The sequence below is a fragment of the Muscardinus avellanarius genome, assembly GCF_963383645.1.
Source record: "Muscardinus avellanarius genome assembly, chromosome: 1".
In the NCBI taxonomy this organism is placed as follows: Eukaryota; Metazoa; Chordata; class Mammalia; order Rodentia; family Gliridae; genus Muscardinus; species Muscardinus avellanarius.
In genome coordinates, this window is record NC_137786.1 from 193,525,687 (window position 1) to 193,552,122 (window position 26,436).

At 46.7% G+C, this 26,436-nt stretch overlaps 1 protein-coding gene across 2 annotated transcripts; it reads left to right on the forward strand.

Moving 5' to 3' along the window:
* Positions 1-14,538: 14,538 nt before the first annotated feature.
* Positions 14,539-26,101, forward strand: LOC308260745 (L-lactate dehydrogenase A chain; the record flags this gene model as incomplete). 2 transcript variants are annotated; one of them, XM_080692237.1, is made up of 8 exons in its annotated part: positions 14,539-14,601; positions 14,811-14,960; positions 17,773-17,890; positions 19,469-19,642; positions 20,471-20,644; positions 22,076-22,193; positions 24,481-24,604; positions 25,898-26,101. In XM_080692237.1, the coding sequence occupies 8 exons, from the start codon at positions 14,539-14,541 to the stop codon at positions 26,060-26,062; spliced, it is 1,086 nt and encodes a 361-aa protein (XP_080548363.1). In that variant the 3' UTR covers positions 26,063-26,101. The 2 variants fall into 2 exon arrangements, with proteins under 2 accessions (XP_080548363.1, XP_080548364.1); XM_080692238.1 differs by lacking the exons at positions 14,539-14,601; positions 19,469-19,642 and having other exon boundaries at positions 14,835-14,960.
* Positions 26,102-26,436: the final 335 nt, after the last annotated feature.

Sequence of the window (26,436 nt, forward strand, 5' to 3'; positions counted from 1 at the left end):
TTACGGTCCAGTCATATATATATAATTTTTTTTTCGGTACCAGGGATTGAACCACCCAGGGGCATTCTACATCTGAACTACACCCCCAGTCCTCTTTTTTATTCCTTATTTTGAAACAGGGTCTCACAGTTGCAGAAAGCCTCATTAAGTAGCTGAGGCTGGCTGCAAACCTGTGATCCTCCTGTCTCAGCCTCCCAAGTGCTAGGATTACAAGCATGTACCACCATGCCTGGCTCAATATTCTTTTTTTTCTTTTCCTACACTCCCAGACCAGTTTTATACTTTGTTCGGAAACAGGGTCTCACTAATTTGCTGAGAGCCTCACTAAGTAGCTGAGGTTGGCTTCGAACCTGCACAATCCTCCTGCCCCAGCCTCCCAAGTGCTGGGATTACAAGCGTGCGCCACCACGCATGGCTCTAGATATTCTTGATTCTATATTACAGATACCCAAAGAATAATTTGAGCAAAGAACAAGCCCCTCTGAGGAGACTGGGAAGAGAAGCTGACAGTAGGAGAAGAAATACCGGGGAGCCAGGGAGGGCTGTGAACTCTCCCCTGGTACAGGATTTATGGGATTGAATTTCAGGTTCTCGCCTATCCTCTGCTTCTGAGTGCTGTTGAAAACAGAGATGACGTGGAGAACTAAGAGGAGCAAGAGGCCCCAGCAGCAGAGCCAGTTTGGATTTGGATTTGTTTTTCTCCAGCAAACAATCCCTCGGAAGAGACCTCCCCACCTCCCTTTGAAGACCCAACATGGGTGCAGGCTGGCTTGGGTGCTCCTTCTCTCTGACTTCTTCTCCCTGTCACTCTGGAGTCTTCCATTTCACATTGATATTGATAAGTAGCCCCCCCCCCAATTGAGAGCCCACCAGCTCCTTTACTGCCCCAGGAATCATTTTATGGGGTGGGGTGGCAAAAAGCAGGGATAGTTGCCTATTGATTGCAATCTGTCTCCTGCACCGCCCCCCTTCAGAGCAAAGTCTAAAGCCAACTAACCAAGTGAAATTGTCACCTCTCACCCATTGCTCTGTAAAGGTTTTGACACTAGAGCCCTACAGCCTTCCCTAAGGACTTGATTCCACACAGGAGGGAGCAGGCAGGCTCCAAAGGAGGGCCTCCCAGCCTCCCCATTTCAGACCTTCCTCAAGAAGGTCCCTCCTTATGCAGGTCCTGCTGCAACAGACCGTCTTCTGGGGTCTGCAGGGAGCCCTGCGAGCTCTGAATCCAAGCAGAAAGCTGGGGCCCTTGGTTACCATGGAGATGCTGGCACAGCCAGTGCCCATCTGTGCTTGACAGGCAGCCTCCCTTTGGAAAGGGGAGGAGGTATTCTGGCACTTGGGAACCAGCTTGGCTTGGAGGGGGCAGTCTGGAACATCACGTGTTTCTAGCCCCAGGGGCCAGTGAGGAGGCTGAGGCTGGCAGCTGTCCACTGAGGTGGCTTCAGCTCTGGCTGATCCTGCAGCCTTAATGGCTGGGGTGTGGCCTCCTGTGGAGAAGCCACACCCCAGTCCCAAGAGCTGCCAGCACCTCGCAAGGGCGGCAGGAAGGGGCTCTGGTACAGTGGAAAACCCCGAGTCAGAGACCAGCGGAAGAGCCACATCACAGGCCAGAGCCTGCCTGTGATGAGCAGGCCGGCAGGACAAGGTGTGGGGGAAGAGAGCATGAGGCTGGGGAATGGGGGCCTAGTCCCTTAGTCACCACCACTGAAACTCTCAGGGTGCCAAGAGCATTTCTTTTCCCTTCTCTGCATGCCCGGGCCCTGCTGCGTGAACTGTGTCTGCCCTGCTTGCCTCTGGGTAAACCAGGCAGGGCCAAGTGTGAGGCTGGTGTTCCATTTCCAGCGAGTAAAAAAGGGCCCAGACTCTGAGGACTTCCCCCGCTTCCATCCCTCTTGTGGCTAAAATTGGGGAACGAGCTATGTCAAAATGTCTTATGAGATGGTCTGAGGCTGCAAGTGTGGTTGGACAAACACACTTGTGTTTGCACACACGGGGGTCATGCCAGGCTACCGTGGCTGCCTAGACAGGGCCCTGAAGCGCCCTGTGCCCGGGAGCTGCCTGGACCTCTGCTTCCCTGGGTGACAGAGGAGGAGGATCATCACCTTTGCCCTTCAATATCCAGAGAGCAAAGGGCTAACTGCTTCCTTCTCCCCTCCCAGGCCAGGAGGCAGGGTAGAGTTAGGGAAAGAAAACTAGTGTGGGAGTTTTGAAATCAGGTGAAATCCATGAGACCCTTTCCAGCTATGTGGTCTGGAATAATTAAAGGGTTTCTGCTTTGGTAGTCACACCAGAAAAATGTAAACATTTCCTGTGTTGCTTTCCTCCCCTGGTTGGGGCGAAAATGCCCCAGAACGGGAAGCCATCATGAGCCACACACAAATGACGGCCCCTCCAGCTTTATGTGGCTGCACCTGCACCTTCTCCAGGTCTGCACCAGCCCTCCACTGCCGAAGGTCCCGGCTGGGGGTCCTAGGTGCTTCCCTTGCTTTCTTAGCAGAATCCCAGGCTTCTCAGGGAAGCCAAGCCCCCCCTGGCCTGAGTCATAGGTGGGACGGCCTCTCAGGGCCGGGGCCTCTGAATGGCTCAAGGATCAAGGTAGAGAGCCTCCTGGTCCAGAAAGCCTGCTTTCTGAGCTGTGGCTAGCAGAGAGGTTGGATCAGCAGTTTAAAGGACACCCAAGTCCACAGGCCTGCAGCCAGCAGCCACAACAGCCCCAGCCTTGCCCCTTCCCTCTCCAGCCCCAGGAAATGACAGACTGTACTCAGACTTAAGTCGCCTTTGATCCGCTCAGATCAGGACGAAATGCCCTTTGTTTCTTTGAGCAAGAGCTTGAGATGTTATTCGCCATTTGGTAAGAAAGGCTTAAAATAATCTACACAAAGCCAGACTTGGTAGCTCATGCTTGTAATCCCAGTACGTGGGAGGCTGAGACGGGAGGATCGCAGGTTCAAAGCCAGCTTCAGCAGCTCAGTGAGACCCTGTTTCCAAAGAAAATATAAAATAGGTCTAGGGGTGTAGCTTGAAGGTAGAAGGCCCCTGGGTTCCACCTCCAGTACAATCATCATCATCTACACAAGATGCAAAAAGAGATGGGCCGGGCACGGTGGCACATGCCTGTAATCTCAGTATTTAGAAGGCTGAGACGGGAGGATCACAGGTTCATGGCCAGCCTCAGAAACTTAAATGCCTGCTGCAACTTAGTAAGAGGTTCAAGCAACAGGTAGCGAGACCCCTGGTCCATCAGAATCTGCTTCAAAATAAAAAATAAAATAGGGCTGGAGGTGGAGATCAGAGGTAAAATGCCTCTGGGTTCAATACCTAGTACCATGAGAGAGAGAGATAGAGATAGATGAGAGAGAGAGAGAGAGAGAGAGAGAGAGAGAGAGAGAGAGAGAGAAGGCTCCCATTATCAGAAACCTGCTTTCCGAACACTGTGAGAGAGCTGGGCATGGTGATACATGCCTGTAAGCCAAGTACTTGAGAGGCTGAGACAAGAGGATCACAAATTTGAAGCCAGCCTCAGCTACTTGGTGAGGCTCTCAGCAGCTTAGTGAGGTCCTGTTTCCAAATTAAAAAAAAAAAAATAGCTCTCAGGGTATAGCCTGAAGGTAGAAGGACCCCAGGTTTCATCCCCAGTAACACACACACACAAAAAAAAAAAAAAAAGAAAGAAAGAAAAAGAAAAGAAAAAGAAAGCTGGATATGGTGACACACACTTGTAATTCCAGTTCCCTGGAGGCTGAGACAGGAGGATCTCAGTTTGCAGCCAGCCTCAGCAACTTAGTGAGGCCCTCCATATCTTAGTAAGACCCTGTTTCAAAATAAAAAATAAAAAATAGGACTGGGGTAGAGTTCAGAGGTAGAATGTCCCTGGATTCAATCAATAGTACAAAAAAAAAAAAAGGAAAGAAAAAAGAAGAGGAGGAAGGAGACCCTTTTATGTTTATAGCCTAGGATGCTGAGGCTCCCGAGGATATGTGGCTCCACAATTTCACCGAGAGGTCCATGACAAAGCCGGGGCCAGAACCTCGGTGTCCTGACCCCCAAGTCAGTGTCCCCTTGCCGTCAAACTCAGTTATCTTTGTTATAACATGTCCATAAGTGTTCACCCAAGTTTCAAGGGGAAAATAAAGAGAAAGACAGACTGTCACAGCTTTCTGTGGTCTCCCCCACTGAGGTCAAGTGAGGACACTTTCTGTCATGGGTGCCTACACTGGGGAGTGGGGGCCCTTGGGACTCCCTCCACAGCACCGAATTCCAAGACCCTCAGTTTGGAAGTCGCTCCTGTTCAGGTAGCAGTCCTTGCCTGGGGACCTGCCAACGAGATAGAAAGCTGGAGGCTCAGCCCCCCAAGGGGAGGATGCAAAGAAAAAGATATGGCCGTTACTGCTTTCCTGGGTAATGGAGTTTCTGGGATGAATTCTCTTAGGGAATCAGGTGAGGAATGAACAATGGAAAGAAGGACCAAAAGAGAAACAGAGGCAGCGCCTAGCATCTAAGGATGCGCACAGCCTGGGGCAGCAGGGGGAGGCGGGGAGATGGTGGTAGGGTACCAGGAGGTGTCCGCTTCAGCAGTTGGGGAGAGGTTTCTCGCTGCAGGCCATCATCTGAGCGACGGGTGGCCCGGGAGGTGGGGAATGACGTGGTGCAGCAGTTTCTCCAGGGGCAAGTGCCACTCTCCCGCTGGAGAGAGGTACCTCTACTTAAGCACGTACACAGCACTCCCTGGTCTGTCAAGCACAGAGACGGATGAGGTCAGCTGCATCCTGCACTCTGCACCTCAGGAAAGCCATTGCAAGCGCGCCAGAGGCGGGAAAGGCCAGGCTGTCTGTGAGTGTCCAGAGGGGCTGCAGGCTGGGGAGGGCTGTACAGGTGTGGCTGGAGCGGTCTGTGTTGTCATACATAGTTGTCATGTACATCTTTGTTGCCTGCTATCACAAAACAAGATGCCCTCCTTCCCACGACTTCTAGGCCACCTTGCTTGCATCCTGTCTCTCCCCTTCTCCAAAAACGTCAGTGACTTCCACTGACCACAAAAGAGCAAACAAAAAACACACCCAAACTTTTTTACCCAGAGTTTCAGGCTAAAGATTGCCCAGACACGCCATGGAGCCTCCTGCTTTGTGCTAGTTCTCTGCTTTCTCAACATTTAATCTTCATGGGCTTTTCCCAGCCACTGTTCAGATGCTGCCTCTTCTAGGAAGCCGCCTCTGGCTTTCCTGCCTAAATGACCTCTCTCTCCTCTGAATGCTAGAGCACCTTTCTCTAACATTTTGTGGTATAATTATATTCTACATTACATTTTTTTGTGTGGTACTGGAGACTGAACCCAGATGCACTCTACCTCCAAGCTATACCTCCAGCCCTATTTAATTTTTATTTTGAGAAAGGGTCTCACTACTTGCTGACGCTGTCCTCAAACATGTGGTCCTCTTGTCTCAGCCTCCCAAGTGCTGGGATTACAGGCATGTATCACCAAGTCCTGCTAGGGTCTTGCTGTGTTGCCCAGGATGATCTCGAATTCTGTGACCTCAAGTGATGCTCCTGCTTCAGCCTTTATGGATATGTCACCACATCTGCTGTGTGTGTGTGTGTGTGTGTGTTGGTACAGGGAATTGAACCCAGAGCCCTTTTACCTGTGAGCTACAACCCCCCCACACTCCTGCCCTTCTTTTTTTTTTTTTTTTTTTAATGGTACTGGGGATGGAACCCAGGGGCACTCTACCTCCAAGCTACACCCTCAGCCCTATTTTGTACTTTTTATTTGAAATAGGGTCTCACTAAGTTGCGGAGAGCCTCACAAGTTGCGGAAACTGGCTGCAAACCTGCCATCCTCCTGTCTCAGCCTCCTAAGTACTGGGATTACAAGCATGCAACACCAAGCCTGGCTTATTCTTTTTTTTTTTTTTTTTAGACAAAGTCTCACTAAGTTCTGGAGGGCCTCACTAAGTAGCTGAGGCTGGCTGCTACTGTCTCAGCCTCCCAAGTACTGGGATTACAAGTGTGTGCTACCATGCCAGCCCACGCCTCACCCATCTTTTTTTAAATTTTGAAATAGGGTCTCACTAAGATACTGAAGGCCCCTCTAAATTGCTGAGATTGGCCTCAAACTTCCAATCCTCCTGTCTAAGCCTCTCAAGTATTGAGATAAAAGGCATATGCCACCATACCCAGTTCTGTTTTGTTTATTTTTGTATCCTGGCACAGTTCCTTTACATAGCAGGCATTTAATTCAAAATAAAATTTGTTAAGCAAATAAATGGATGTGCCACACTTATAGCAATGAATGAGAAAGTTTCTTTCCACTAGAAGCTAGTAGTTTAGTGAGAGAAAGAAATGGGCAGCCATAGAATTAATTTAATATAAACTCTAAGGAATAGCACTAGAGTTCTGGATATGGAGGGCTCAGGAGGCAAGGGAGAGGACATTCAGGTGGAAGGCTGGCTGTGGGACAGCACGTGACACTGGGGGATGTGGAGAAGACATTGAAATGGTATACAGGAAACCCACACACAGGAAATAAGGCAAGAGAGGATGTAGATGCTGGGTCACAGAGGACCTGATGGGCCTTTCCAAGAAGAAAGACTTTATTATGGAGGCAGTGAGGAGCCATCAAATACTCTGGAGAAAGAGTGTTATAAAAACTGAGTGAAGTCGGGTGGGCGTGGTGGTGCACGCTTGTAATTCCAGCATTTGGTGGAGGATCGAAGTTCATGGACAGCCTCAGCTACTTATTGAGGTCCTCTGCAACTTAGTGAGACCCTGTTTCAAAATAAAGAATAAAAAATAGGGCTGGGAGGTAGAATGCCCCTGGGTTCAATCCCTAGTACAGGAAAAAGAAGAAAGGAAAAAAAAAAAAAAAGTGAGTTGGTGGTGGTGGTGCTTGCTTGTAATCCCAGTATTTGGGAGGCTGAGACTAGAGGGTCCAGGTTTGCAGCCAGCCTCAGCTACTAGTGAAGTCCTCCGCAACTTAGAGAGACCTTGTTTCAAAATAAAAAATCAGGCTGAGGGTGTAGCTCAGAGGTAGAATGCCCCTGGGTTCAATCCCCGGCACCATAAAAAAAAAGAAAGAAAGAAATGAATGAAAGAATGACTGAAAGAATGACTGGGGGCTAAGCTTTGGGTGGACCCAATTCTCTAGCCAGGCCCACTTTAGGAAAGTCTTACGGTAGGTGTGCCAATCATTCTCTGCAGCCAGCATGTCCCTTAAGACTGTCACCACTTCTTTGTAGGATTTTCCCCCTTTAAAGCAGCCACACCCAAAGAACACTTGGCCAGGTCAAGAAGTCCGCTCTGCCCTCTAAATCTGCCCTCTACAGCAGTGTTTCCTGCCAGGCGTGGTGGCACACACCCGTACCTGGAAAGGTGAGATAGGAGAATGGCAGATTCAAGGACAGCTTCAGCAACCTAGAAGACCATTTCGAAGCAAAAAAAAAAAAAAAAAAGCAAAGAAAAGAAAAGAAAAAGAAAAAAGTCTCTCGGGGTATAGCTTGGAGGCAGAGTGTCCCTGGGTTCAATTCCCAGGACCAAAAAACAAAAACAAAACAGCAGGTGTGGTGGCGCACGCTTGTAATTCCAGCATTCGGGAGGCTGAGACTGGAGGATCACGGTTCACGGACAGCCTCGGCTACTTAGTGGGGCCCTCTGCAACTCAGTGAGACCCTGTTGCAAAATAAAGAATAAAAAATAGAGCTGGGGGTGTGGCTTGGACGTAGAATGCCCCTGGGTTCCATACCCAGTACTGAAAAAACAAAACAAAACAAAAACCCCCAGCACTTCCTAGAGTGTTTCATGGTTCCATATGCCGCTTTGGCTTTAGTACAGAAATTCTACTGTTTGGAACCATATTAGTCAAGGTTCTGCAGAGAAACAGAATGACCAGCAGAATATATAAAAAGAGATTTCGCATGAAGAATTTGCTCCTATACTCATGGAAGCCGAGTCCACGATCCACCACCGCAGGCTGGAGACTCGAGACAGCTTGAGGCTGAAGTTCCGCTTTGAGAGCTAGGAGCCACAATGGTGTAAATCTTCGTTTCTAAGTAGAAAAAGACTGATATCTGAGCTCGAGCAAGCAGGCAGAAGCACCCACTGACACTCACTGCCATTTTTGTGTCTCAGGCTGACTCAGGCCCCCTAGATAATGTCTCGCTCTATGCAGGGGGTGGGAGTGAGCTCTTGTCCTCTAGAGAGAAAATTACAGACTTTGTAGCCAGTCAGCCCTGGGTTAAAGTCCCAGCCCAAATCACCCAGGAGCTGCATGGCTTTTGTTAAGTCTGTACTCCATCTGAGCCTTCATTTCCTTGTCTGGAAAAGGGGATTAATTATGCTTCTTACATCCAAGAAATAAAATGGAGAAGAAGCCAGGTGTGGCTTATTTGTAATCCTAGTACTTGGGAGGCTGAGGCTGGAGGACCGCAGATTCAAGGCTGGCCTCAGTAACTTGGCAAGATTCCTCAGCAGCTTAGACTTTGTTTCAAACTAAAAGATAAAAGGGCTGGGGGTGTAGCTTGGAGGTAGAATGTCTCTGAGTTCAATTTTCTTTATTTTTATTTTTTTGGTGGTACTGGGGTTCCTGGAAGCCCTTCTACCTCCGGGCTACACTCCCAGACCTATTTTTACATTTTTACTTGGAAACAGGGTCTCCTAAGCCAGTGCGAGCGGCTGGCTTCGAACCTGTGCGATCCTCCTGTCTCTGCCTCCCAAGCGCGGGGATTACAAGCGTGCGCCACCACGCCCGGCTTTCAATTTTCAATATTGGGGGGAAAAAAAGTAAAGATGAGTATGGGGATTTGCCTAGCTTGCAAATGGTGCCCACAATGGTATTTGTTTTATTCATATTTGTGGGATTCCATAAAGAGTGGAAAGTTGAGCCAGGCATGGTGGCACACGCTTGTAATCCCAGCATATGGGAGGCTGAGACAGGAGGACCGCTTTTCCAGGACAGCCTCAGTGAGGCCCTTTTCAACTCAGCGAGACCCTGTTTCAAAATGAAGAATAAAAAATAGGGCTGGGGGTGTAGCTTGGAGGTAGAATGCCCCTGGGTTCCATCCCCAGTACCACACACACACACACACACACACACACACACACACACACACACACACAAAGTGGGAAGCTGTGCTTGAAGTGAGCTGTCATCAGCTACCTTAATCTAAGGGAAGGAAAACTGCTTGGTATCTTCACAGGTTCTCCTAGAGCGGCCCAACTTCCAGGTGAAAATTCCTACCATCTCCTAGCCCTGCCTGACGCTCTGCCTTCCGCCCTCCTCCTCCCAGCAGCAGGGCACGTTTGATAGGACGGCAGGGACCCAGCTCTGACTCAAGGAGGACATTGTTGCAAAGATTCAGGAACCTGTCGCAACCTGTCCTGTCCTGTACTGGGGCGCCCTAGAGCCTCTGGCTCACCTCCAGCACCTCCCGCTGTGTTGAGGTGAGAGCCCAGGTCTCTGAGCTTCTGAGAGCAATGGGAAAATGATTGGAACATTCTAGAGAGATATCCCGCTTTTCTGGAGCTGGGGTTCATTTTCCTTTTCAAATCAAGAAACCTCCTGGCTGAGGTGGTACGCACCCGAAATCCCAATACTTGGGAGGCTGAGACAGAAAGCTGGAGGCCAGCCTCAGCAACTTAGAAAGACCCTGTTTCAAAATAAAAAATAAAAAGGGTTGTGGGGCTAGGGTGTAATTAAGGAGTAGAAAGCTCCTGGGTTCAATTCCCAGTATAAAAAAACAAAACAAAACAAACAACAACAACAAAAGAAACAAGAAGCCCATATCTATGGCTCTTTCTCAGAGTTGGCACTGAGCTGGCGCCACAGCACAGAAGGAAGCAGACTCACTGTCTGGCAGGGGAGCGGAACCGTCCCCCTCCGTTGCCTGTGGGTAGGAAGGATGCACAGACCCGGGTGGCGGGAGATGACAGAGGGAGGTAAGAACTCTGTGTGTATGGATGGATGTAGAGGACAAAAACTCTCCTCCTCTACTGTCACGCAGAACATGTCTGTGACCAGATGTGTGGTTTTTTCCCACACTGAGCAATTCTCCAGCAGACACCAATTGGGTATCCACTTGATCCAAGTCAATCTGGTTCTGACACCTATCTTTGGGGATAAAGATAGTATCTGATCCCACAAGAGTGTCCCTCCTTTAGACCCTCATCACAAGCACCGTTATGTACTGAAGTACCTTATGTACTTACTACTTAAGTACAGTAGGTTATGACCTGTGCTTCTGGTCCGCCAGCTATAAATTGGGTCCCCCAATCCCCAATTTCTCCTTCCCTTCTTCCTGCACTAAAATGGAACCCAGGGGCATTCTACCTCTGAGCTACACCCCTGGCCCTATGTTCTACTTCAAACTTAGGTCTTGCCAAATTGCAGAGTTGCTGAGTTGCAAAGTTTGTTACCCAGGCTGGTTTCAAACCTGCAATCCTTCTGTCTCAGCCTCCAAGCACTGAGATTTACAGGCGTGCATCCCTGTGGTGGGCTAGGGAAACACCTTCACTTTTTTTTTTAATCAATTGTATTCCTTTATTTTTTCTTCAGTTTAAAATTTTTTTATGTGAATCATATTGAAAATGGCATACATTCAGACAGTGCTTGGTGTCCTTCCCCGCCCCACATCCCCTTCCCCCCTCCACACAACGAGGGTCCAGGTTGACCATGCTACATTCATACTTTTACACATATTCCAATGTAGCTCCTCCATTAATCAACCTCAGCCTTCTTCTTCCGCCCTTTAAATCTAGTTTTGCTGAGGTTCACTGGTTTGTTAAGATTTTAAAGGGGTGTGTGTGTGTGTGTGTGTGTGTGTGTGTGTGTGTTACTGGAAATTGAACCCAGGTGCATTCTACCTCCGAGCTACAACCCCAGCCCTATTTTTTATTCTTTTATTTTCAAACAAGGTCTCACTAAATTGCAGAGCACCTCATTAATTGGCTGAGGCTGGCTTTGAACCTGTGATCTCCTGTCTCAGCCTCTCAAGTACTGGGATCAAAAGTGTGTGCCACCATACCAGGCTAGAATTTTAAATTTTTATTTATTTATTGTCATGCTGGGATCCAACCAAGGGCCTTGTGTATTTTAGAGGCTTTACCACCGGCCACACCCAACCTATTGGTTTATTATAAAAGATATTACAAACTTGGTGTGGTGACACACACCTTTAATCCCACTACTTGGGAGGCTGAAACAGGAAGGTAGAGGGTTGCAGGTTCATGGACAGCCTAGCAATTTAGTGAGACTTAGCAATACGAGACCCTCATTTCAAAATAAATAAGCAAACAAACAGTGGTTGGGGGTGCAGCTTGGAGGTAGAATGCCTTTGGTTCAATCCTATAACACACACACACACACACACACACACACACACACACACACACACACACACAATATTACAAAGTATAGCCGAACATGGTGGCACAGGTTTGTAATCCCAGCATTCCGGAGGCTGAGACTGGAGGACTGTGGTTGGCGGCCAGCCTCAGCTACTTAGTGAGACCCTCGCCAATTTAGAGAGACCCTGCTCCAAAATAAAGAATAAAAAATAGGGTAGGGGGTGTAGCTCAGAGGTCGAATGCCTTTGGGTTCCATCCCCAGACACACACACACACACACACACACACACACACACACACACACACACATATATGTTACAAAGTATACAGATGACGAGCCACCAGATGGAAGAGATACAAAAGGTAAAGTATGGGGTGTGCGCATCAAGTTCGAAACCTTCTCTGGGCATTCTGCCCTCCCAGAACCTTCTGCCTTTAGCAAAGAGGAAGCTCATTTCTACTTCCTCCTTGCTCAAGAGTTTTTAATACTTTTTTTTTTTTTTTGCACTAAGATTGAAACCCAGGGCATTCTACCTCTGAACTACTCTACCATTCTACCTCTGCCCTATTTTTTATTCTTTCATTTTGAAACAGGGTCTCACTAAGTTGCAGAGGGCCTCACTAAGTTGCTGAGGCTGGCCACAAACCTGTGATCCTCCTGTCTCAACCTCCCAAGTACAGGGATTACAGGCGAGCGCCGCCATGCCCAGTTTTCAAAAGTTGTTACAGATCTTGGAGCTGGGGGTGTGGATCAGTGATAGAGCACTTGCCAAGCACGCACAAGGCAATGTGTTTGGTCCCAAGGGGGGAAAACATTTTTATAGCGCTTCATCTCCAGCCACTGCCCCATTTCCTGGAGGCTGGTAGGTGGATTGGTCTTTCTTATTACTAGGGGGAAATACCAGAAGTCGAGTACAGTTTTTTTTAAAAAAAGAGATGGAAACCCAGGCCAGGAAAGGAATTAGCATGAATCAAAAGGCCCAAAAGTAAGTAAATAAATGAAAATACAAATAAATTGACAAAAAATAAACGCAGCACCGACAGCTGTTGGGTACGGCTGAAACACGAGGTGCCCGCGGGGTGGGGCCGCGGAGAGTGCGGACATGGATGTAAATTTGACCTGAGTCACCTTGCCGGATGGTGGCCCGCAGAGGCCCAGGCTCCACTACTGAGTTTGGGACTTGAAAAATTTGGCAGCAGCGGGGAAAGGAGCGTCCGACGGACAGCCAGACGCTGTGCTAGGCATCTTCTTTCATTTAACAATGATTTATCACGGGCCTTTAACTCGCCAGAGCCTGTTCCGGGCACCGGGAAACAACGATGAAGAAGCAGATCGGGGCTTTCCTGCGAGCGACCTCCACGTTTCGCAGAAGAGGACGCGGAGGGGCGCAGCTCGGGTGCGGCTCGCGCCACCCCCTCGGATGTCGGGGCGCACGTGGGGCGGCCGCGGGGCTGCGGCCGGGCGGGGCTCCGGGCCCGCGCCCGCCCCCAGCCCGGCCCACACGTGGGCGCCCGCACGTCCGCGCGGCTCCCCCTGACGTCAGCCTCCCGGTTGCATTTAAGGCCCCTCCCGCGCCCGGCCCCGCGAGCTGCAGCCGCCGCCGCCCGTTCCGGATTCCCTCGCTGCGCCCCGACGCCCGCTCCTCCTGCTCTCCCGGTACCGTGGGCCCCGAGCGCTCGGGTGGAGGGGGAGATGGCGGGGCGGGCTGAGGCCGGGAGATGCCGCTGGGCTCGGGATTGGTGAACCGAGCGAAACTCGAGGTCAGGTTCCTGGAGTCCAGAGAGCGGAAAAAGCCCCAGCCCAGCACGTCCGGGGAGGGTTCTTGGAAGCTGGAAAGCAGCTGAGCGCCGGGCAGTTTGCACCCCCCCGCCCCGGGACACAGGTCCTTGGCGGAAGAGGGGTTTATTAAGAACTTTCCTAGGGTGTTGGGATGTACAAATGCTTTGCGTGCAAAGACGCAGGCAAAGCCAGACGGTCGATCCGGAGTTGATCGCCCGGTACCGTCCCCTCCTTTTGGGAAACGGGGAACTCTAAAGCTGGGAGAGAGTTGGGGCACCCCAGGGTGGCAGAGGTGGGGAGTGTAGACCCTCATTCGCGCGGCTCTCGCCACGAGACGCAGCCTCGCTCCTACTTGGGGAGCGGTGGAGCCCTGGGCTGGGAGTTTAGGGGAAGCCTGTTCTCTGCTGGGTGAACTCCCCCCACCTCGCCAAGCTTAAGAAACGTTAAAAGGTTTTCTAGAAATAGCAGTGATTTGTAAGGAGAGACCCGATTCCAGCTTGGTGACTCAGGGCTGCCTGCCTGGAGGTCCTCTTAGATATTTTTGCCTTTTGGAACGGGGTCAAAATTAGACATGGTGCTTTGGGGATGCAACATGTGAGTCCTTGCAGTGAGTGCAGTGCAGTGTGGGAAGACAATGGAAAGCCCCTCTTTTGGCTCTAGAATTCAAGGGCCTCACCAAGTACCTGTTAACTTAAGGGCTTCAAGCCCTCCACAGCATTTTCTGTACTTCCCGTACGGACAAAATTTCCTCCTACTGGGCCTCGTGCCCTTGCAGCAAGAACCACGCCTTGGCAAAAAGGATCGTGGCAGAAGCTGCCCGGGGCCCCTCCCTTCAGTTAGTCAACAGCCCCTGGTCCCTGGTATTGCGATTTGCTGGCTGCCTGCCAGGTCGGGAAGGCTGCCATCCAGCTGGGCTTCACGTTCCTGGTGTCTGCTTCCAGGCACCAATAAAGTCTAAAGTCACAGAACTTGATGGCTCTTGATTGTCTCTGCTCACCGGAGGGCGTGCAGGACTGACTTCGTCCCTCACTGTGATCCCAGCCTAGCCCGGGGTCTCGGCAATGGCCACCGGGCTGCACCTCCACCCGCCGCCGCACCTCCACCCTGCCGGTCTGCTCCGAGTGCGCACGCGCACAGCGGGGGTGGGGTGGGGGAGGACCTCAATCTTCCTGCTCTGGGCGGGGCGAAGAGCCTGTAAGCCTTGGGGTGGAAAGCCAGTTTGCGCAGGCGCCGACCTCAGAGCACGTTCCTTGGCTTTGGGGCCTTACCTTGTGGCCGTTAGTGGCACTTTCTACTTGTGCTTTTGGTCCTGACGTGAGGGGCTTTATAGGATCCTGGGTGGCTGGAGGAGAGCTGGGCAGGAGGCCGACGCTGGTGATTTTGTCTGAAGAAAGGCCTTCCCCTCTTGGGGGTAATAAGCCAAGATGAGTGAGCCCTCAAGAGGTTATACTTACACCCAAACATCGATACTATTTTTCCATGCCAAGGTGAGGTCCTTCACATCAAGATCCTGGCCAGCCCCGAACCCGGCAGCCCGCCTATAAACTCTTCTGCCATTCTTAGGTTTTTTCCTCCCCACTTCTAGTCATCTATGACTTTAAGTGGCAAGTAAAGTAAGCTTAAAAAAAAAAAGCTGTTGGTAAGTAAGCATTCATCTTGAGAGGATACAATGATACTGAATGTTTCTTCCCCATAGGTTCCTTGTGGTTCCAAATCCAGGATGGCAAGCCTCAAGGATCAGTTGATTGTGAATCTTCTTAAGGAAGAACAAACCCCCCAGAATAAGATTACAGTTGTTGGGGTTGGTGCTGTTGGCATGGCCTGTGCCATCAGTATCTTAATGAAGGTAAGCTGGAGTCCATCACTTGGAAACCCTGGCTACACTCCCTTCCTCTGCAAGAATTAAGTGATGACACTGTGTATAAAAATACTTACATTCAGGCACTCATTCAGAAAACTTACTGTGAAATTACATGGTGATATGCTAGAAGGATTATGGGAAATAAAAGGTTATCTGGCTGGACACCCAGTTCCAGAAATTCACTGTATTGTATTAGCATGCCTACCAATGAGAAGGAAGAACCCATACCTTTAAGTGAGCCCAAACCCTTTTGAAAGTATCCTTTGAAAGCCAGGCATGGTGGCACATGCCTGTAATCCTAGTATTTAGGAGATTGAGATAGGAGAATCGCAGGTTTGAGGATAGCCTGAGGTATTTAGCAAAGCCCTCAGCAACTTAGCAAGACCCTGTTTCAGTCCCCAGCACCATAGATAAATAGTACTTTTTGAGTTAAAAATAACATGTATAAGCCAGGCATGATGGTGCACACTTGTAATCCCAGTATTTGGGAGGCTGAGACTGGAGGATCGCAGGTTTGAAACCAGCCTCAGCAGCTTACTGAGGCTCTCAGCAACTTAGACCCTGTTTCCAAATAAAATATAAAATAGGGCTGGGGGTATAGTCCAGAGGTAGAAGGCTTCCATCCCCAGTACGTCTCCACCACATACACAAAATTAAAGTAATACTAAATGTGGGGAATCTTAAGCCCTCCTCCCACTCAAATCCCACTGCCCCTCATTTGCATAATAATTTTGTTATTAATTATGGAGCTAGCCAGGTGTGGTGACCAGGCTTGTAATCCCAGTACTTGGAAGGATCTCAGGTTCAAGGCCAACCTCAGCTACTTAGGCCCTCTGCAACTTAATGAGATCCTGTTTGAAAATAAAGAATAAAAAAATAGGGTTGGAGGTAGAATGCCTGGATTCAATCCCCAGTTCTAAAAAAAGAAACCTTCTAATAGCACAGCTTGCTCTGTATGTGTGTGTTCTTAGAAAAGAGTACATAATACACCAATTCTTATCTTTTACCCATTGGATCAGAAATTGGTGCTTCCTGTTTTCCCCACACATGTGAACCACCTGTGGTCTTTTTCTTTGGATAAGAAGAGTACCTGCTGGCTATTTACTATGTTGTAGATGATTTGGGGGTAGATCTGTAGCAGGGTAGAATAATATTGGTGGTGATAAGAGACCACATCCTATTTGTATTGAAGCTATTGTGGGTGCTCCTGGTCTTAGAGTGCCTGTGAACTTACAGGTTCAACTGCAAGGATGTTTGCTACAAGTGCACAAGTTTTGTCTTTATGCAGGACTTGTAGTATTGGTTCATATATTAAAAACAACCAGAGAATGATCCAGACTATTGCTTTTAAGTTGCAAGTCTAGATACTGGGTCAATGTCACCTATTTAATAAATAACCTAGAATTGGTTGAGAGAGTAAATGGAATTTGAGAGCGTAAGTAAAGCACTTTTATGTAATTGGAAAGTTATTTTTTTTTTGTACTGAGGATTAAACTCAAGCAATCTACTGATTTTATTTCTTATTTGGAAATACGATCGCACTAAGTCGAGGAGGGCCTCCCTAAGTTGCTGAGACTGGCTTCCACCCTGCGATCCTCCTGTCTCAGTCTCACAAGTACTCGGATTACAAGCAGGCACCTCCATTCCTGGCAATTGAATGTTGTCATTATTATTTGTGTGTGGGTGGTACTGAGAATGGAACCCGGGTCATTCTACCTCTTGAGTTTCAACCCCAGCTCGTTTTTGTTTTTGTTTTGTGTACTGGGGATGGAACCCAGGGGCACTCTACATCCAAGCTATACCCCAGCCCCATTTTTTATTTTGAAACAGGGTCTCACTGAGTTGCAAAGCACCTTACTAAGTAGCTGAGACTGTCCATGAACCTCAGTCCTCCTGTCTTAGCCTTCTAAATGCTGGGATTAGAGGCATAACACAATGCCTGGCTTTATTTATTTTTATTCTTTATTTGAAAGAAGGTCTCACTCAGGAGGGCCTCACTAAGTAGCTGAGCTGTCCGTGAACTGCAGTCTTCCTGTCTCAGCCTCCCAAGTACTATGATTACAAGGGTGCGCCACCGACCCAGCTCAATTGAAAGTTATTTTAATTACTGCTAAACAGTGTTCTGCTTCTAATCAGTGTTCCACCACTGCTTACACTAGAACTTCACAGAAGTTCTCATCAGGAGACAGAAGATCAGGTTTGGGACCATCAATAAATTAGCTCTTTAAATGGCAGCCTGCCTTTACTTTGAAGTCTATCCTGACACTAATACTGATACTGATAAAGTAGCAGAACTTTCCTCTGCCAGAAATAGAAAAATTTTAGCCAGGCATGGTGGTGCATACTTTTTTTTTGTGTGTGTGTGGGGGGGTACTGGGGTTCCTGGAAGCCCTTCTACCTCCGGGCTACACTCCCAGACCTTTTTTTTTTTTGGAAACGGGGTTTCCTAAGCCAGCGCGCGCGGCTGGCTTTGAACCTGCGCGATCCTCCTGTCTCTGCCTCCCAAGCGCGGGGATTACAAGCGTGCGCCACGGCGCCCAGCATGGCGCATGCTTTTAATCCCAGCATTTGGAAGGTTGAGACAGGAGGATTGCAGTTCGTGGCCAGCCTCAGCTACTTAGTGAGACCCTCTTTCAAAATTAAGAATGAAAAATAGGGTTGGGGATATAGCTCAGAGGTAGAATGTCTGTGGGTTCCATCCCCAGTACCGAAAAAAAAAAAGAGAAAGAGAAATATTGCATGCCTTTCTAAAGAAATCTGGAAACCCAGTTTTTAACCAGAAATTTTATGTCTTTAGGACTTGGCAGATGAACTTGCGCTTGTTGATGTCATGGAAGACAAACTGAAGGGAGAGATGATGGACCTCCAGCATGGAAGCCTTTTCCTTAGAACACCAAAGATTGTCTCTGGCAAAGGTTGATTCCAGCCAGTTTATATTATAGTCCATGCTAGACTTGAATGCTTTATCAGGGTTAAGAAATCAGTACTCTTAGCTGGGTGCAGAGGTGCATGCCTGTAATCCTAGTTCTTGGGAGGCTGAGATAGGAGGATCACAGAGTAGAGGCCTGCCTGAGTAACTTAGCAAGACTGTTTCAAAATAAAAAATTGAAAAAGAGCAGGGGTGTATCACAGGTAGAATTCCCCTGGGTTTAATACCCAGTATCACTGTCTCTCCCACCATATAAAGCTTCACAGATTTCATTTTCACTCAAGATAAAGGACAATTTTGGAATAATTTTGCATTGGTATAGCAAAGTTTCAATCTGTAGTAAATGGTTTTCAATGGAAATGTAATTTGTTCATGATGTGGAAATCATCGGAATTAGTATGTAAGGAGTAAAGCTCTAAACCTTAAGTTAATACTTAACTGTATTGCTCCCAGCACTTTTTTTCTTTTGTGGTGTTGGGGATCTAATCTAAGTCCTGCCTGCTAAGCAAGTGCTCTATGGCTGAGCTTTATGCCTCCAGCCTTGCTTCACATATTTAAATGTTCTTATTCCCTCTTGTTCCTTTCACATATTAATACCCGGTACATAGGGGAACCAGGATACGGGCCTTGGAAGTTATTGTTCTCTTACCTGATCGGTGACTCCCTGGTCAATTATCCTGTGTCACTGCATATCTAGAAGCAAAACATCCTAATACAGAGACATCTCTGCTTTGGGTGGGGGGGAGGAGGGCAGGGAGGGGCCATCTGTAGTGGTATATACCTTCAATCCTGGTATTGGGAGGCTGAGAAAAGAGAATCATCGGTTCGAAGCCAGCCTCAGCAACTTAGGCTGTCAGCAAGACCCTATTTCCAAATTAAAAATAAAATAGGGCTAAGAGTGTATCTTGGAGGTAGAATGCTCCTAGGTTCAATCCCTAGCACCACCAAAGGGGGAAAATATATGGAAGAGAGTAAGCAGTGAACTTGGCAAAAAATGTAGGGGTGTATAAGGAATTGATATGAGAATTAAACCTGATTGCTGCCAGTTCTTCTCAATGGTCGTTACATAAAGTTAACGCATGACTAAAACCAGAGGACAAGGAAGACACTGACATACTGTTTTTCCGTTTAAGGGGCCGTAATTCTAAAGCTCAAAACCAAAGTAAAGGGCTAGGAGGCAGTAGGGGCATTTTTCTGCCACATACACAAAACCCATAAAGAAATTTCCATGCAAGAAGTTTATGAAAGCCTGGTGTGGTGGCACGTGCCTCTAATCCCAGCTGCTCACCTATAATCCTAGCTGCTTGGGAGGCTGAGGCAGGAAGATTCCAAGTTCAAGGCTAGCCTGGGAATTTAGCAAGACCCTGTATCAAAATCTAAAAATATGTGAGTGGGGAGGTGGCTGGGAATGTAGCCCATTGATAGAATACTTGTGTAGCCCTCAGTTCAATGATCAATGCCACACCAAAAAAAAAAAAAAATTAATGGGACAGGTCTTATTGCGGGCTAAGTGAAAGAGTTTCCTCGGAGGCCTTCATCTGAACGTTGTTGCACTTTCCTCTAGACTATACTGTGACTGCAAACTCCAAGCTCGTGATTGTCACAGCGGGGGCGCGGCAGCAGGAGGGGGAAAGCCGCCTTAATCTGGTCCAGCGTAACGTGAACATCTTCAAGTTCATCATTCCTAATGTTGTAAAATACAGCCCCCACTGCAAGTTGCTTATTGTCTCCAATCCAGGTGAGACTTCAGTGTGTCAAAACAGCAAATAGCCAAACAGATGGCGTATGTTATGTTTACTCTGTGTATACGTGCCTGTTTGATTTTCATGGATTTCTCATAGGTTTCATTATCCTTCTGTTTTTTTTAGTAAAATAGTTCATTTGAAACTTAATTATTTTAGAGCTGGCCCACACCTGTAATCCCAGCCCTTTGGAGGCTGAGACAGGAGGAACGAAAGTTAGCGAGACCCTGTTTCCAGATAAAAAATAGAGCTGGGGGTGTAGCTCAGAGTTAGAATGCCCCTGGGTTCAATCCCCAGTATTTCAAATAAAAAAAGAAAAACGCCGAGCGTGGTGGTGCACGCTTGTAATCCCAGCATTCGGGAGGCAGAGACCAGAGGATCGCGATTCGCGGACTTAGCCAGGCTCCTCACAACTCAGTGAGACTTTGTTTCAAAAAATATAAAGACTAAAAAATAGGACTGGAGGTGTAGCTCAGAGGTAGAATACCCCTGGGTTCCATCTCCAGTACTGCAAAAAAAGAAAAATAAATAAAAACTATTTTATAAGCATTAAAGGAACATCATTGTCTCCAAACAGAGTTGAAACTTAAAATTAGTTCTTGGCCCACGATCTTAGATGAGGGATAAAATCATGAATAATTGTATTCTCTTAATTGGTATAGTTTATTCTCATAAAACAATACTTAAATATTTGAGACCTATAGTACAAAGATATAAAAATATCAACCCAGATGCCAGTTAATCATGAACAGTATCCTAAGATCCATACAAAGCCAGTCACTAATGAGTCACCTAGTATCTCTGCGTAAATGTTTCCTTCACAGTGGATATCCTGACCTATGTGGCTTGGAAGATAAGTGGCTTCCCCAAAAACCGTGTTATTGGAAGTGGTTGCAATCTGGATTCTGCCCGGTTCCGTTACCTGATGGGGGAAAGGCTGGGAGTTCACCCATTGAGCTGTCATGGGTGGGTCCTTGGAGAGCATGGAGACTCTAGTGGTAAGCAGAAATTATTTTTTGTTTTTGTTTCCAAAAAGATTGTGTTAAAAAATTTCCAAGCGCATCATTATTAAGTTAGGGTCTAAATCAAGAATCATATTAATCAAAGTACAATGGTTTCCTGGACTCCACCATTTACATATGACATTTTATGACAAAGGGGGTAGGGAGTAAAATTAATTTTACTTCTGTAGAAGAAAATACCATGGACATTTAATATGTATGTATGTATGTATGTATGTATGTATGCATGCATGCATATGTTGGTAATTGGTATGCTAAGCACATACTCTGTCACTGAGTTACATACACCCCCAGCCCCTAGACATGTTAAAACCATAGTTCTGCCAGGCGTGGTGGCGTACGCTTGTAATCCCAATACTTGAGTGGCTGAGACAGGAGGATCACACAGGTTCAAAGCCAGCCTCAGCTACTTAGACTGTTTCCAAATAAAGTATAAAATAGGTCTGGGAGTATAGCCTGGAGGTAGAAAATCCCCTGGGCTCCACCCCCAGTACCACAAATTAATTAATTAATTTATTTATTGTATTATTTTTTGTGTGTGTGGTACTGGGGATGGAACCCAGGGGCTTTCTACCTCCGGGCTACACTCCCAGACCTATTTTATATTTTGTTTGGAAACAGGGTCTCTTAAGCCAGCTGAGGCCGGCTTTGAATCTGCGTGATCCTCCTGTCTCAGCCTCCCAAGCACAGGGATTACAAGCGTGCGCCACCACGCCTGGCTGTAAATAAAAACATTTAAAAAAAATAAAACCATAATTCTTAGCATGACCTCTGTCATTTACTATCACAGTTAATACTTCATTTGAACTGGCACTGAAAAAGTCAGCCAGTCTACATGGAGGGCATGAAAACCTCCTATTACTGTCAAAGTTGAGATATTATAATTCATACAGAGTTTTCAGAGTTCTTATGCCAAGAAAAATCTTGTGTTCCCACACTGTCTTTATATTTCAGATGATATGGATTAAACAATCCAAAAGGTTAGAATATACAGTTCTTAGTTTTATATAATCTAAATAAATAAAAACTAGCCAGGCATGGTGGCGCAAGCTTGTAATCCCAGCATTCGGGAGGCTGAGACAGGAGGATTGCAGTTCTCAGACAGCCTTAGCTGCTTAGTGAGGCCCTCTGCAACTCAGTGAGACCCTGTTTCAAAATAAAGAATAAAAAACAGGGCTGGGGGTGTAGCTCAGAGATCGAATGCCCCTGAGTTCAATCCCCAGGACTGCAAAAATAAAAAAATAAAAATAAATAAATACCTAATCTAAAAGTTCAAAAGGGCATCAGTAGTCTTGCTCATCTACAAAAAGGGGGTAACTCTTCTGCGGAGAAGAGGATTAGAAATACGGGTCCTGGTGACTCGCCTTTTGCTACATGGAATGAGTGTACTTGAACTATTTCTTCTAGTGCCTGTATGGAGTGGAGTGAATGTTGCTGGGGTCTCCCTGAAGAATCTGCATCCGGATCTAGGCACTGATGCAGATAAGGAACATTGGAAAGAGGTTCATAAGCAAGTTGTTGACAGGTAATAGGTTTCATTAGTTGGCAACATAGAAGCTTAACATTTATTATTTTATCTAAAAGAGTAAAATATTAATTACATTGGTATCTAAGTGCTTTTTGTTAGAAAACTTGTTCTTTATTGTGGTCCTGGGGTTTGAATTCAGGACCTTAAAACATGCTAGGCAAGTACTCTAGCATTGCACTACACCCCAGCCCGTTCTATTTTGTATTTTGAGACAGCATCTCACTGAGTTGCCCAGGCAAGGATTAACTTGAATCCTTCTTTCTTAGCCTCAAAGTAGCATGTCCATCAAACTTTTTTTCTTTTTTGGTGATACTGGAGATTAAACCCAGGGGTATTAGGCTGATATTATGCTGAGCTATGTCCCTAGCCCTTTAAACTTTTTATTTTGAAACAGGGTCTTGACAAGTTACTGCATCCTGGCTCACTAGGTTTTTGAGTCTCACTAAATTGCTGAGGCTGGTCTTGAACCTGTGATTCTCCTTTCTTAGCCTCCCCAGTAATGGGATGAAAGGCATATGCAATTCTGCTTGGCTCCAAAATTATTTTTTCTTTTCTTTTTTTTTTTTTTTTTTCTTTTTTTCTTTGGTGGTACTGGGGATTGAACCCAGAGGTTTTCTACTTCTGAGCCCAAACTCCAGCCAAATTCTTTTTTTTTTTTTTTTTTTTTTTTTTTTTTTCGGGTCTGGGGATGGAACCCAGGGGCATTTGACCTCCGAGCTACACCCCCTGCCCTATTTTTTATTCTTTATTTTGAAACCGGGTCTCACTGAGTTAGAGGGCCTCACTAAGTAGCTGAGGTTGTCCACGAACCATGATCCTCCAGGTCTCAGCCTCCCGAATGCTGGGATTACAAGCGTGTGCCACCACGCCCGGCTTTTTTTTCTTTATTTTGAAATAGGGTCTCACCAAGTTGCAGAGGTCCTCACAAGTTGCTGAAGCTGTCTGTGAACCTGCAATCCTACTGTTTCAGCTTCTCAAGTACTGGAATTACAAGCATGTGCCACCATGCTAGGCTCCAAACGTTTTTCTTAAGCTTTGTTAAAGATCTACTATAAGCCAGGTGCAGTGGCTCATGCTTGTAATCCTAGCATTCAGGAGGTTGAGACTGGAGAGCGTGGTTTGTGGATAGCCTTAGCTACTTAGCAAGGCCCTTCACAACTCAGTGAGGCCCTGTTTCAAAAAATAAAAAGATTAAAAATATAGGACTTGGAGTGTAGCATAAATAAGTAATAAATAAATAGAAAAAGAAAATAGGGCTGGGGATGTAGCTCAAAGGTTGAATGCCTCAGGTGTCAATCTCCAGTAACCCCCCCCCCACACACACACACACATACTCTCTTATTTGTGATTTTTATTTAAACTAACCCTTTGAGCCAGGCGTGGTAGCACATGCTTGTAATCCCAGCATTTGGGAGGCTAAGACTGGAGGATCACGGTTCGCGGACAGCCTCAGCTACTTAGTGAAGCCCTCTGCAACTCAGTGAGACCCTGTTTCAAAATAAAAGAATAAAAAATAGGGCAGGGGATGTAGCTCTTGGGTCGAATGCCCCTGGGTTCCATCCCCAGACCTGCAAAAAAAAAAAAACATAAAAAAACCCTTTGGACCTACCCTACCATTCAGGCCAAGAGACATTGGCCTGAGCTGTCAAGCTGACTGTAGTGGTTCTTGGGTCAGAATTACTAGTCTGCTAGTGTTTGGAAATACTGTTAGTGAATTTTATACTCCCTTGCCCCATCTCTCTGACACTCTGATTTGAGATGACCTTGAATCAGGCACGTTATGTATAATCTTGGATTTCATTTTTCTTTCTCTTTTTTTCCCCCCTCCAAGTGTTGGAGATTAAATCCAGGGCTTTGAGCATGCCAGGCAAATGCTCTATCACTGAGGCATACCCCCAGCCCCCTGATTTTAAAAGCCAGTATTACATCTTTTTTTTTTTACCGTCACCACTCTCAACAGTGCATTTCTAAGAATCATCAATTTTGTTGTAGTAGCTATAATGTTGTGCCAGTTACATATTACATCTTTGTGTCAATATACTGCATCTTATCTGTTCTGTTGGAGGGCATCGGACTTGTTGCTTTATTTTTGCCATTACTAATAGTACTACTGTGAATATCCCTGTTGTGATGCCCTGATATGTATGTGTAAGGGTAACTCTTATATGTGTATATAAAATACAACTTTGCGGTATTATTTGCCATAGAGGCATGTGCTCACTGAAACATCTGTTTTTCTTCCTTTCTCCCTCCCTTTTTTTTTCTGCCCTCCCCTTCCATATAGTGCTTATGAAGTGATCAAACTGAAAGGCTATACATCCTGGGCCATTGGACTTTCTGTGGCAGATTTGGCAGAAAGTATAATGAAGAATCTCAGGCGGGTGCATCCAATTTCTACCATGATTAAGGTAGGTGTGTGGAGTGATACGTTGTATCATGTCAACTCTTTATATGCCCTCCCCGAGTCCCTCAACCCTGGCTGAGGTTCAAACCAGGTCCTTGGGCATGAGCTGTGCCCCAGCCCTATTTCTTTTTCCTAAAAGAATGATTCTACTGTGAAAATAATGATATTAATGGATGTCCTCAATCAGTGGTTGAAGTGAAACAAATTAATTCACTCAGTTTTCTTTCCTGGAAAGAAATGATTGGCCTATATGATTAGTGTCCACTAGGCCTGTTTAGCACAGAGATTGCTCATTGAGTTATGTTTAGGTAGGTGGATGACTATAGGAGACAGATTTTTCCACTAGGAAAAATAGAAAGCTGCGTGTGTTACCATGCACTTGTAATCCCAGTACTTGGAAGGCTGAGATAGGAGGATTGCAGGTTTGAGACCAGCCTTGGCAACTTAGCAAGACCCTGTTTCAAAATTTAAAAATGGAACTGGGCTGGGAGTGTAGGTCAGAGGTAGAACACCCCTGCCTTCAATCTCTAGTACCCTCCCCTCATCGTGAAAATAGAAATCACAGTGTTATATGATAAAAATTAGAAAGTATTATGTACAATGGTAGTAGTTTGGGTTTTCTTTTATTTATTTTATTTTTTCTTGTACTGGGGATTGAACCCAGGAACATTCTACATCCAAGCTACACCCCCAACCTTATTTTTTATTCTTTATTTTGAAACAGGGTCTCACTAAGTTACAGAGCAGCTGAGGCTGGCCGCTAGTCTGTGATCCTCCTTTCTCAGCCTCCCAAGTACTGGGATTATAAGTATAAGTATGCTCCACCACGGCCAGCTTTGGATTCCTTTTTTTTTTTTTTTTTTAAGAATCCAGGGCATTCTACCTCCAAGCTACACCTCCAGTCTATTTTTTTTTGTTGTTGTTTGTTTGTTTATTGTGAAACAGGGTCTCACCAAGTTGCAAAGGGCCTCACTAAGGTAGTGGCTGAAGCTGTCTGCAAACCGCCATCCTCCTGTCTCAGCCTCCCAAATGCTGTGGGATTACAAGTGTGCATCACCATGCCTGGCTTGCTTGGTTTTTTTTTTTTGTTTGTTTGGTTGGTTTTTTTTTTTTTTTTTTTTTTTTAGAATGGATATCTTACTGACTATTTTAATGAATTTGACACCATTGCGTCATAACTGAACATCTGGAAAGAAATGTCTACTTATCAAGTTGTTTTAAATAAGCTTCCTAATTGTAGAGAATGTAAATCTCAGGAAGTTTCAGAATGTAAATTTCTCATTTTTGCCGTCTTCAGGGTCTCTATGGAATAAAGGATGACGTCTTCCTTAGTGTCCCTTGCATCTTGGGACAGAACGGAATCTCGGATGTTGTGAAGGTGACCCTGACTCCTGAGGAGGAGGCCCGCCTGAAGAAGAGCGCAGACACGCTTTGGGGGATCCAAAAGGAGCTGCAGTTTTAAAGGCTTTCGTGTCAGGCCACTTCGCTTTCTAGGCGACAGCAGGATTTTAGTTGGTGGTTGTGTATGTTGTCCTTTCACCTGTGACTAAAGCAGTAGTATTAAGATCACCTGGGGGAAACACCAATTTCCTACAGTTAGAAATAGGAGTGGTTCAAAAAGCCCTGAGCTGTGACCTGATGCTGGATGGTACTTGGCTTGTGTAGTCCCGAACTGGCTAGTGTGAGATAGTTCCACTGCCTCTGAGACCCCACTGCCGGTGTTCACGGGCTCCAGTCGCCCTTCGAACCAGATGTGCAAGCATAACTTCACCAAACATGCCTCACCCAACTTTTCTCCCCAGTCAGTCAACTCCTGGGATCCTAAGTCCAGTACTG